Source organism: Harpia harpyja, chromosome 13 (genome assembly GCF_026419915.1).
Source record: "Harpia harpyja isolate bHarHar1 chromosome 13, bHarHar1 primary haplotype, whole genome shotgun sequence".
NCBI classification, from domain to species: Eukaryota; Metazoa; Chordata; class Aves; order Accipitriformes; family Accipitridae; genus Harpia; species Harpia harpyja.
The window spans coordinates 29,439,876-29,453,213 of record NC_068952.1 but is presented as its reverse complement, the minus strand read 5'-3'; the positions used below and the strand labels follow the sequence as shown (position 1 = coordinate 29,453,213).

The window sequence follows — 13,338 nt, the reverse complement described above, 5'->3', positions numbered from 1 at the left end:
ATTATTTATGGTGCTATGCCATACACTGTTATGTGCAGACTGGGGAATCTCCTTTTGTATGCAGTCATGGAGATCATCTTTATGAATAATGGAAAAGCTTACAATTGTGATTATACATCTTCTGTGCAATACCTCTATATCCTTTGTTTCTCCAGCACTGAAAAGACATCTCAAAGACATGTGTAAGGGAAACTTTGTCTTTTATCTGCATTCTTTCCATAGAAAGTCTTGTTTCCTTAGACAAAAAAGCAGAGAGCGTTGTTCATCCGGGAATTCCTGTTCTCCTGAGAATGTATAATGCGAAGCCCTCAGTGCCACCCTTTCTCTAATTAGAGATGAGATGAACTGCCTGCTTAACTTACCAAGCCGCATCCTATGCACCTTTTTCACAGCTTCACAAAAAGGGAACCCAGGGCTCTTAGAAGTAATATAGCAGACATAATTATCAATGCACATGCTTGAGATATTGCTACTGTTGATATTGCTACTGCTTTCTATCAACACCAGTCCTTGTGGCAGCCGAGGCAGTACAGTCATGTTTTACTGGAAGGGCGGGTTTCTAAGAGGAAGCTTTAATGAGTGAAGCAAAGTTCTCTTCAGTCTTTATGCACTGCAGCAGAATATGAGCAGGGCCTACGAGAAAGAGCCAAGTGACTCACCACTGCCGGCTCCCTCCTTCCCTGGGGGCTGATGGCAACCCTGTGTAGGCAGCAAGAACCACAGCAGCCTTGTCATCAATCACAAGAGCAGAGAAGTTCCTTTAGGGAGGCTTGGCTCGCTGGTGCCACACATGTGTTTGATGGGTTTGGCTGATCTGTCTGTAGGATCTGTAGATATCAAGCTAGGCTGGAAGAGAACAGAGCAACATATGGTACATCACATGCTTGGAGGTCACTACTGCACCATCTGAGTTTCTTGTATCTAACTTAAAGAATAGAAAACATGGCTAAGCTGTGTTGTGTGGCTGGGACTATGTCATGGTTTAACCCTGGTAGGCAGCTCAGCCCCACAGAGCCCCTCGCTCACTCCCTCCCAGTAGGATGTGTGAGGGAATTGGAAGGGTAGAAGTGAAAACTCATGGGTTGACATAAAGACGGTTTACTAGAAAGAGCAAAAGCTGCGCTCACAAGCAAAGCAAAACAAGGAATTCATTCACCACTTCCCATCGGCAGGCAGGTGTTCAGCCATCTCCAGGAAAGCAGGGCTCCATCACATCATGGTTACTTGGGAAGACAAACGCCGTAACTCTGAATGTCCCCCCCCTTCTTCCTTCTTTCCCCAGCTTTTATTGCTGGGCATGACATCATATGGTCTGGAATATCCCTTTGGTCAGTTGGAGTCAGCTGTCCCAGCTGTGTCCCCTCCCAACTTCTTGTGCGCTCCCAGCCTTCTCACTGGTGGGGTGGGATGAGAAGCAGAAAAGGTCTTAGCGGTGTGTAAGCACTGCTCAGCAATAACTAAAACATGCCTGTGTCATCAACACTGTTTTCATTACAAATCCAAAATGTAGCACCATAGAAGCTATTATGAAGAAAATTAACCATCCCAGCTAAAACCAGTACAGACTATAAAGTAAATTAAACAGGAGCAGGAAATGTTCCTGGGCATCGGCAGTCAATCATCCATACTCCTGCATTGTTAACAATGTCCCTGGCATGGTGTTGGACCCCTAGACTGTTCTCCCAAACAATTCCAGGCATGGTTTTTAAATTAGCACAGGCAAGTGACCATCTTGGTAGACCATTGGATATGGCCACACCATAGTAGAGGATGAGAATTACAGGGAAGGATGCTTGCCATTTTGTGCCAGGGAACAGTTTTTGCCTTGTTTAATTTACTAGATAGATACTTTCTATCTAAAGACCCTTTTGAAAAATTCGTATTAAGTAAAAAAAAGGAAAGTGGGAAACCCTCTACTCTAAAAGGTCACTGAAGTGAAGCAAAATATCTGATTTTGAAAGGTAAAGAGATCTCACGCCAAGGAAATGAGATCTTGAAATTTGTGGCAGCCAACTGTACTTGCTATTAGGTGAAGAAAAATAAGTTCTTATTGGAGTGAGAGAAGCAGAGCAAATTTTTGCAGTAGTGTGTTAGAGGCTTAAGTAAGGCATCTGCTGACTGTACTGGTAGGTGCGTGCTTACGTATCTGCAGATCCACTGCAGGGAAGACAAGATTTGCCAGCTGATCCCATGTTGTTCATGCTGGGATTGTTGAAGGCTGTTTTGCTTTGTTCAGTTCTCATGAAAATGCTACTAACAGTGATGTTTAAAGATCTTCTGCAAAAAAAAGAAGCTGGAATTTCATCCCTGCACATGAGCTGAGTTAGGCTGTTGTTGGCCCCATCATAGATGCAGGTACACTTCTGTGGATCTATGTGCAGGTATGCGGAGAGTGTCAGAAGCTGGGAAAAATCCTCCCCCTGCTTGAGGCAACGTGCAGACTGCCCCAGCTATGCAGGTCTGAAATGCAGGCTTCTCTCAAAGAGATCAGAAGGAAGCAAAAGGAAAACCGTGAACACACAGTCTGTTTGCTGCATGGGGAAGCTTAGGGAAAGGTTGTTTCCATGACAGGTTGATCCTCATGTCCTTTTTTTTTTTTTTTTTTTCGTAAAGAGCAGAAGAAAGTTGCAGTGCTCTATGTTAACCTTCAGTAAATGCTGAAGTAGCAATGCGACAGCTAAGTGGCTGGGCTGATGTACATGCTGGTTTCAGAGAGTGTTGGTGCTCAGCACTGTCTTTCGACCGTACCAAACTACAGTCACAAAACTCAAAGCTACTGCTGATGTGAACAAAACAAGAGGTCACTGAGCCATCCCCTATGACCTGAGCATATTTCACATCAGATTTTACTGAATTTATTAATAAAGTTACATCATCCAATTGAAAAAGGGTACAATCCTGATAAGGGCAAGTTTTTCGAATAATACGATCAGTGTTTGGGTACAGTAAGCTACTTCCCATTATTGCTATGAGTGCAAATTAGTTTAACTGCTGTACAGGATGGGGTTGATGAGCTGGTAAAGTTTTAGCAATTACACAAGAAAGAAACATAGGGACAGTTGTAAAAAAGAGGAGACCTGCCAAGCCCTAATGGTGGTGTTTTTTCAGTTGTTTTCACTGCTTTTGCAAAGTGGCAGAGCAGTAACAGTAACAGCCATTTCCACAGACAACAAGAGTGATCAGGCCTGAGTGTCTTCTAATTTGTGCTGAAGTGAAGCACTGAAGCCTACAAGAGTTACTTTAGTGAAAATAGAAAGAGAGGCAATGAGGCCTGTTTACACATGCTTCCTGACCAGCTTACATAATTTACCCCAGTTTGGTTTGGTTTTTTTTTTTTTCAAATGTGACCAGGAGACTGCCATTAAAGCAACTTCCACTCATACAATACTGTATTTGTCTCATTCGGGCTCAGTCTGTTTATCTTGACCTCCTAGATTTCATGTTAGCACGATCAGTTAATTGTCTCATGATCAGTAAAAAAGATCGTTTAAAATGCCCAACTGACTGTTTCCATATTCTCTGGGCACTATAGAAAGGCTTCTAGCTTTACATCCATCATGCAAAAGCATGTATGTTAATAAGCATTTGGGATGTCAGATTTTCTTGTGCTGTAGTATTTTGTGGCTGGCTACAGCAAAAATGCGTGCTTGCCACCATTATTTACAACTGTAACAGTGAGCAATTACAAACCCCACTCTTCATTAACCTCCAAGAAGGCTGTTCCTGCAGCCAGTGATTGCCATTATATTGATGGAGTGCTAATACAGCTCAATAGCCCCAGCTGGTCTGTCTCACCCGTGAATGCACGGCAGCTCCTGCCTCCCACCACCACCCAGCACACGTCCAGCAGAAGCTGCTCGAATGATTGATGAGAAAAGCAGCTCATAAAGGCAAGCACAGTGCCCAAAGCAACAGCTGTCTAGCCCAGTCCCTGCAGTAATTAGATAAATGAACCCCAAACAAAATCTTACAGGCCAGAGTAGAAGGAAGTGATAGCATCCCCAGTGTCAATCTCCAATCGCTTGTGTTGCCTCATTCCAGCCTCTGTTGGTAGTTATTCGTGTTTGATGCAGATTTGACACAGCTTACCTCTCCCACCTTCTGTGCTCATTTCACTGGGGGTCCTCCAGACAGACCCCCAGCGGGCACAGGAGACGTGGGAGTGGCAGGGGCTGGGGCTGTACTCTTGTTCTCTTTTTTTTCCTATGGCATCAGTTCTACTTTGCAGAGCGTGCTGAACCTTTGTCTTTCTCCACAGAGCAAGAACATAACAAAAGGTCCATGGTAGGTCACAAATTGAGTTTAGCTTAGCTGGGGAAAATCCTGCAATTAGCAAATTCCTTCTTCAAGAAATAGTTGGTGTGTCTATAGGGATACAGTAGATAAAAAAGGAGGAGGCAATGGAACATGGTTCAGGCAGCTGAAATTGTGATAGAGCTGATTAAAAGGTCTGTGCTTATTTTTACAGTACAGAAGCATAGTGATATTACAGCAATTCCCCTATATCTTCCCTTGATGCTACTGAATGATACCTGTGAAGGAACTCTTCAGTGCCAATAATTACCATTTACAGAGAAAATTATGAAAAATGTATATACATTAAATTTTTAGATATATTCAGAAAATGTATATGCTTTTTTAAAAAAATAGCGTATATAATTTAAATGCACACACACACGTATAGAATAAATACATATACAAAAATCCAAAGAAACCCTGTTGAGGAAACCTAAACAGTACAGCTCTGATTCTGCTTTCATTTGTGGCATTGCACGTCAGGAGTAATATTGTGGAATTCAATGACTGTAGAACATATTAAAGGACAGAATAAATCTTTGTAGGCAGGAACTGAAATCCAGAGAAGTAAATGGGCGTCCTGTTGGATGGAATAGTTGTCAAAATGAAATCCTGTAAACTCACAGAAGAGAACACATTAAAAAAATGCTTCCAGCACGAGCAGAATTAAGAGGTGAAGTTATATCCTAGAAAAGGCACAATAATGCTGCAGAGCAAGTGACCTTTTCTTTTATTCTCTCTCTCCACTCTTAAGCTAGGGTAATGCTTGCCGAGTTCAGCCAGATTTGCATGAGTGTAAAATCAGATCAAAATTAGGCCCAGGTTGTTTGTTTTACTAACAGCACATGTCTTGAGACTGCTTTCATGTTTCCCTGTAGAAACAGTTAGGGGTGCGTCTAAGGCTGAGCACTGCCAAGACCTGATCACTGGGATTCAGATAAGAATTTCTGGCAGACTGAGTGGTCCCATTAATCGCAAGTGGTATCTCTTAAACCCTTCAATTACAGGAGATTAGTGGGAAACTGTAGCATTGGACTAAAGGAGTAATGACACGTAGGAAGTGAAGCAGAAAACCTGCTTTCTTCTTTTTAAGGAGAAGTTCAATTTACAGTTTATTTAAATATAAATTGTACGCATAAAGTATTAGAGTTCTTAAACTTCACTGTTCAGTTAGTTTCAAATTAACCGTACTGTATTTCTGCCTTCCCCAGAGCAGCACTGTGATCTTCAACCTGTCTGTTCCTTAAATTGAACTGAAGTCTTTTAAGTCCATTAAGTTCCTGCACTATCCCCATAGCTGGCTGAGTTATGTTCCCTCGTCCTCGCACTGCCTCCCCCGTGGCATGGATTGCAGGGGCCAGCATGGACTCCGAGCCTCCCCCCGCTACCCCCAGCTATAAATTGCACGAAGGACTGTGAAACGGCAGAGGTGGCGGCCGTGGTCTCCCATCGTTTCTACTGCTGTAGCTTAGTTGATTTACTCTTGTCATAACTACTATTGGGAAATGCTTTGCATGAATCCTTGGGTTTAGGTTACATGCATAATAATGTTTAATAATGGAGTGCCTACCTAATGGCAACTGCCAGTCCTTTGAGGCCCGGTAATGACTGAATGTATCAGTATGCCTTGCAGTGAAGTAAGCTGCAACTCAGCCCGTTGTACAGGTGGGGAGTGTGAAACAGAGATTGCATTGCTAGTTCACAATCGCACTGCATCTGAGGCACAGACATTAGGAGAGGTCCTAGCTCCCCAATCTCAACCGGATTCCCAGACCACAAGCCTGCCTGTCTCCTCAGAAGATACATCTAGCTCAGATGTTTTAAAATCTGTTTTGGTCTGCCTAGCTTATTGTGCCACAGTTACGTATGCAGTTCTGAATCCCAGTACGTGTTTCTCAGGACTGAAGTTTGCCTGTATCTTGCCTGCTTGTTGGGCTTTTGCTATAGTCACAGCTCCCGTGGCATAATAGTGGACATATATTTTGCACAGCCAGGATCTCATTGTCTTCTCAATTAATGTAATGTAAATCAGGAGTAATGTGAAAGAGTTACACTGGTGTGAAACTGGCCTGGAAGAATACTTTAGGGTCTACAAATTACCAGATGAGTTCAAATAATCTATTGCTACTACTTATGTTCAGTGTCCATCACACTCATGCGCGCATCTTTATTTTTGCTAGCATGTGATTTTTGCTGAAGACTGTCACACAGATTTTTGTGTGCTGCTGAATTTGGGCCAGGGGCTGTGCTGCCGAGGGAAAGCATTTTTATTATGCTTACAGTAAAAAGAATAACTTTAGCCTACAATGCAGGATTCTGCGTCTCAGGTAATCATATATACCTGTGGTGGTATAAAGAAAGCAAGAAGCATTTGTGGAGTGCAAGTCTTCTTATCTGGAAGGCAGATCCATAAAACAGACCACGTGAATTAAGTGCCTGTTTCTCTCTATTGTCTACAAAGGGGTCAGACAACTGGCTTGGATGGAGACAGCTCCTGCAGGCTGGTCTAAATGGAGGTGAGAGGAATTACCCCTGATAAGCTGTGCCAAGGTGCACGGACATCTTCATGCCAGCTGCCAACAAACTAGCTTCAGAGTAAGAAGTGGTCCAGCTATCAGGATACCTACATGTAATCAATATGATATTCCTCCGCCCTAACACACATGGACATGGTCTTTTCCACCCTAAATGATTTTGTGATTCTATATAGATGTGGCGCTTAGGGACATGGTTTAGCAGTGGACTTGGTAGTGTTAGGTTAACAGTTGGACTTTATGATCTTATGAGTCTTTTCCAACCTAAGTGATTCTGTGATTCTATGATTCTATGAACCATTATGTCTCAAAACAAAAATCCCCAATGCACAGGAAATACAAAGGTTCATGGCAATAGCAGTATTTTTCTTGAGAAATGTCTATATTTGCCAGAGTTGAGGAGCCAAATGGTCAGAAAATGTATGCTGTTAGACAACTCCTGGGACTTCTGAGTTGAGCTCTTTTTTATAGTGGTTCATTCAGTTTATCTGATGCAAGTAAATTTTTAGGATTTCAGTTAAATTGGTCTTTTACTCCAGGGAAAGAGAAACCTGATGCTTCAGCTTCTATCCCTGTAGCTGTTGGAAGTTAGGAGGATTTGCAGTATCATTTCAGTAAGAAGTGACAGGTATTAATCTGATTTTGTGTGAACTGGTTTAAATCAGGACCCAAGCCAGTGATATTATACTGTAACAAAATTGGTGTAGCTGAAGTTAAAACTGAATGCCCATGCAGTTTGAGGCCAGAAAGAACTCTTAGACTGTCTGTATATGAAAGGTTGTTAAATTTCATGCACTATCCATTCTCCAAAACCCAAAGAAACTTAGCCCCAGGGTATTCAGTTAACTTTCCTTTCCACACAAAGATCAAGGATCTGGAGGGCATGGATTCATAGCAGCAAAAAATACACATAAAGTTATAGTGAAATAGTTTTCTAAAGCAGAGCAAGTATTTTATTTAAAGCAGTTGAAGATTACCATTTATTTTGGTTTCCAGCAGATCTGTCTAATGCTCTTGATATTGGCATCTGTTTAAAAATGTGGGACACAGTAGAAAAAGCCAAAGGCATCCAAAGTTGAAAATAGGAAAACAGATCAAGTCTGATACTGTTCTTTGTTTTCTTGCTCCTCTAGGATTCACAGTGTTGTACTCCTTCCCTTCCCTGCTAACTTGACTAGTGCTTCTGAGCTGCCAGGAGACCTAGGGCTGGAATAAACATTCAAACCTTGTCCAATTCATGTGGACTGACAGGGTTTTGGCTGCCTTTGTCCTTAGTAGAAATCAGCTCTGCTTAGGGTTGGGTTTAGAAGAATGCCTTTGGCAAAATATTGAAAGTGGCTTTCTTCAGTTAGAAGTTAGGTTTCATAAGCAGCTTAGCTGAGCAGTTGAGAAGAGAACCCATTCATACCCAAGCAGTATTTTTCCTCTTTCCCTCAACTAATTGTGTAAAACTGAAATCATATGCACAGATGTGTGACAGTTTCGCCATCTAATGACAACTTGTTTTCCCAGGTTAAAATATATGTAGTCAAATTACCACTGACTCTCAGATATATAGAGAAGACATCACAAAAATACTGAATAATGCCAATTAATCTCGGGTCTCATTCTATTGTATTCAAAGGAGTTGTGTCAAAAATGAATTTGCCCAGATTTTACCTCTCAAAGCAGCTGATTTATTTCCATGTGGGATGAGCTTAGGCCAGTATGAAATGAGATCTACCTACAAAGAGCACCAGCCTCAGTGAGGCCAACAGGGGCTGCAGCCTTGTCTAACTTTTAGGGCTACAACCTCCTCCCAGGGTGCATCTGCTGTTCTAACAGCTGATGTCCTCCTGCCCTGTGATGAGGTGACCCTCTGTGGTCACTTGCATGCTAACCGTAGGTGGGTTTGATACAAGTGGCATACAATTAAGGGGCATTAAGACAAAAGTTCTGTCTGTTTGGTGTGAAAGTCAGTCTGCTCTAGGACAAAGTGCCTGCAGGTATGGCTAGAGCTGACAGAGAGGTGATGTTTGCCCTGTAAAGTTCAGGAACTCATGTGTCTGCAGGTAGTGAATTTATGGGGAGAACCAAAGCCAGACCGATTGTCATCAGTTTTACTTACATTAAATTGCTTACCGACTGGGCTAAGGATGCAGTATAACCTCATTAAATCCATGAACATGTATTTTTGTCTTAGGAATAACATCTTATTATGTAGCCATTTAATGAGTTGTGAGCTAACATGTTTTAACAAATCTTTTATCGCTTATTACATTCCACTCCCTTGACGATAATTTCAAAATCTGACCATTAAAACAGGGATCTTTTCACAACTCTTTGATGATGACACTTAGAACTAAGTACTTCATCTTTTTGCATTTGGATTAGAAGCAAAAGGTGTAAATTACAGATCTGGCTTTTATGTGCTTTTATTGATCAGACTGCTTCGTAGAAACTGCAGTTCTGATAGCTTAGCAGTCTAGATTACCTTTCAGCTTTCTTAATTGGGCCACTGGGGTACAGTTAATTTTCAATTTATATTGAGAGTAAGACCAGGTGATGTAGTACCTCATCATTAAACTTGAGTAACATTGACACTAAAACACCATGATGTACCTCGTACCTCTAAATACACAAGCTGCTTGTTGAAGTAGATGGAGATAAGTTCTGGCTTTATTCATTGTGTATTTTAGACCAAATTCTGCCCATAATAATTACTGTGTCTTCACTGACTTCCACTGAGACACTAGCTACAGCAAGCAAGTATGATTTGTTTGAGTGTAATTGGAAACTTCATTTAACATACCAGTCTAGAGCATCCAACAGACTAATCAAATGTGATCATCTTTTTGTGTGTTTGCTGACAGGTCAAAGTCATGGTGCGCATCTCTTCCACACTTGCCAGAGACACATCTGAGTCCAGCTCTTTCTTAAAAGTTGACCCCCGTAAGAAGCAAATCACGCTGTATGACCCATTGGCCTGTGGAGGTCAGAATGCTTTCCAGAAAAGGGGAAACCAGGTTCCACCCAAGATGTTTGCTTTTGATGCAGTTTTCCCCCAAGATGCATCACAGGTAGGCAACGTACAATCAGAATAGTTATCTAAACAATAGCATGCACCGGAGCCAAATTTGTTTCTGCTGCAACAGTAGTACTTTCAGTGGAGCTGGACCAGGGCTGAATTTGGTCCGCCAATGTCATCGATAATGAAATCAGATTATTAAATTCTGTCTCGATAATTTTGTGCTTTCTTTATTCTTCACTGTAAATAATTGCTCCTAAAATTATACGTGCAATAAATGTGCTAATTGGTGACTAGTAGGCAATCCTCAATATCAACAAGTTATTGTATATTATAAAATCTTATCATTTGGTGTATACAGCGATCTGACCAGAACTGCAGTTCTCTGATGCAGTCCTCTATTCATTAAGAAGTCAAGGATTATTTATGCAGTGTTCTATTCTACAGTTTACAATAGGAGGATAGGGATATTAGTCCACAAATCTTTATTCATGTGTATATATTCAGATTTCTTATTTTTATTAGACTTCTTTGGTTTGATGAACTATGTTACCCAAATGTCATGAGGAGGACAGTAAAAGAGTAAAGTAACATTACAAAGTATAATTAGAAAACAGTACTGTAAGGCTGTTTCTGTACTCATAAGCTAAACAGAGTTAGAACACAGGGCCAGCTAAAGCACTGTCATATGATCGTATCATTAGGTCAATCCCTGACCTAGTTCTGGTCCAGGCAGCTAGCACCTCCCAGACTAATGCCTGGATGCAGTTCAAGGGCTGGCCTGTGAACCATCCCTTTTCCTTGCCCATTTTATTTACTATTATAGAGATAGTCTAGAAATACCCATGAACTAGGTGAATTTACATGATTTATTATCAGATGCAAAGTGCTTCACATAAAAGCCTAAAGTGCGAATTCTGATTTAGTTTCACCCACTATTGATAGGCAGTTGCTGTAGAAGCACTGTAGACCATTCAACCTGCTTGAACCTTAAATCTACCTTAAATTTAAGAATGCCTAAGGTAAATTTGTGTGTTGTACTTCTTAAAATACTGCTACAGTCTTCAGGGTGGAATCTACTGCTGCAAAAAGCTAAGAAGACTCATAACAATGTAGAGAAAAATTAAGAAATGTCACCTAGCTAATACTAAAGAGGCTGTTTGTTCCCCTTACATTCCCTACCCACCTGATAGCAGAATTGAACTCAGGCTGTAATTGGGCAAGTAATAGAGCCTGTAAAAGCTCCTCAGTATTTGACTGGTTTTTAATCAAAAATGTATCTTTAAAGTCCCCTAAATAGGCAGTTCTAACCAACCAACCACATCCCGTTACAGTATGTGTATTTTGTTTAACCCCATAAAGGATGTTGATGCTTCAGCAAATGAAACTTACCTGACACAGAGCAAAAGTCCTGCTTCATGTGCTTACACAAGTAATATCATTCCCATCAACAGCATAGGTCACATGAATGAGGCAAGCAGTATTAGACTTTTTGATCCTTCAACATCGTATCTGGAGCACTGATGACATTACGACCATTTTCCAGTGAAAATACTCTGTTGATTTTCTTTTTTATTGTTAATGGTTTTCTTTTGTTTCTTTTTTTTTCTTCTTTTTTTTCTTTTTCTTTTTAAATACCTGTGACAGGCTGAAGTATGTGCTGGGACTGTGGCTGAGGTGATCCAGTCGGTGGTCAATGGGGCAGATGGCTGCGTGTTCTGCTTTGGCCATGCCAAGCTTGGTTGGTATTGTTAAATTTCCCTACTCAAGCAGCAAAGTGAATATTTTTAACCCAAGATGGCTAGTACATTAGACTAGGGAAAACAAACTTCATTTGTCTGTGCATAGTAATTGTATTTGAATATGGTACACTGTGCATGACCTTGTACTACACCTTCACCTCTCGCTTACACATCTGTTCACTTTATATATTGTCTAAATGTTGGACGGCATGCTCTTTGAAACAGAAGTTATCTTTGAGTTGTTGCTTCATTCCGTCCCGAGTACTATAGCAATTTTTAGCACTGTCTTCAATTGTTAATGAATGATCCAACAGTGAATTGTTAATGAATGATCCAACAGTGATCTACAGTTTTACAAATGTGCTTGGTATTGGAGACTGTTTGCCAAAATACCACTTTTATCAAGCTGTGTAAAGACTGTGAGTATCCACTCAAGTACTTGATGTTTGTGATGGCACTATTCAAGTGCTGTGACTGGGCACTCAAATAATTTGATTTATAGTCTATTCCCTGGTTAGACAATTCACTCACTGACCTCTTCCTATTCTGTCTCCAACAAATCCTGTTCTAATGGTTAACTGAATGTTACCAATGGATCAAAACTCGCTCTTTGCAAATGCATCAACAGCATTTCAGGTTTTCATGGAAAGACAATAAAAAGGAGAATCATCATTATTAACATGTTACTCTTCTGAAATAACTGGATTTCAAGAGTAATCATGTATTTTGTTCATGCTTGTCTAACAGTATTTTGAAAATACTGTCTCTTTAATGAAGAGGATTGTATTGTATGTGTGCAATGATCTCCATTCTTTACTGTCTCCAAGAAACACAGATGTACACATACAACTTAAAAGGGCAAATCAGTTTTTCAAGCGATAAAGAAGATCAAGCTGTATCAGGCCATGATTATCCCAAATTATAGGCAACAGAAACTGGAGAGTACTGAATGCTGCAATGCCACCAGCTCTAGTGCAATGAATGGAGCAGGGCCACTGGTCCAACTAACTGCAAGGCCCTTCAGGGCCAGGCAGGAGTAACACTAGGATGAGCACTTGGATATTTAACCCCCTGTGACCTACCGAACACAGGATGGCAAATGAGATGGAAAAGACAGCCACCAGATAATGGCGTCTCACAAGTGCTACATGTCCTTAGGGAGGCTAGGGCTTTGCTGGAGCACAGCTGAGTCTCTGCAGTTTCTTCGTTAACTGCACCACCACCACTGCACCAACCCTGGACACACCCAGACCTTGCCCCAGACACGTGCATAGAAATATTTTCTTCACTGATCTTTTTCCACAGAGATTCAACATAAGAAATGAAGCAAGGTAAAAGAAGCCACAAGTACTTGCCTGAAAGGATGTATACCTTTATCATTTGGCTTATAAATTTAGGAGCTTTAGAAAACTTGTCTAAGAGCATTGTATGTAGCGACACCTAAAGAAGTATGATAGTACTCTGTGTCTGTTCTTCATCAGCAAACTTTTACAGCAGAGACAAGCCAGAGCTATAATTGCAGAGTCAAATAATAGCAAACCGGGGGAAGGTTTTGACCCAGATAAAATATTTCTTGTTGTGGACCCACTTCTGCACCAAATGACCACATGTACCTGTTTTTTTTTCTGGATGAAGTTACACCTGTATGATCCTGGGACCAGGTTTATGTCAATCCCAACCCCAGCATATGAAGTGTAATATAGTGCTTTGAAGTAAAATGGTATTCAAAGAATACCATACTCACAGTATCTAAAGCAGG

The 13,338-nt window shown here is 41.0% G+C and overlaps 1 protein-coding gene across 1 annotated transcript in view; it reads left to right on the top strand.

Annotated features, from left to right (window-relative positions):
• KIF26B (kinesin family member 26B) overlaps positions 1–13,338 on the top strand; it is a 317,496-nt gene that overhangs the window by 235,659 nt on the left and 68,499 nt on the right. The window contains exons 6-7 of the mRNA XM_052806304.1: positions 9,683–9,889; positions 11,485–11,578. Of these exons, the coding sequence (XP_052662264.1) occupies positions 9,683–9,889; positions 11,485–11,578 (301 nt within the window). The remainder of the gene's footprint in view (positions 1–9,682; positions 9,890–11,484; positions 11,579–13,338) is intronic.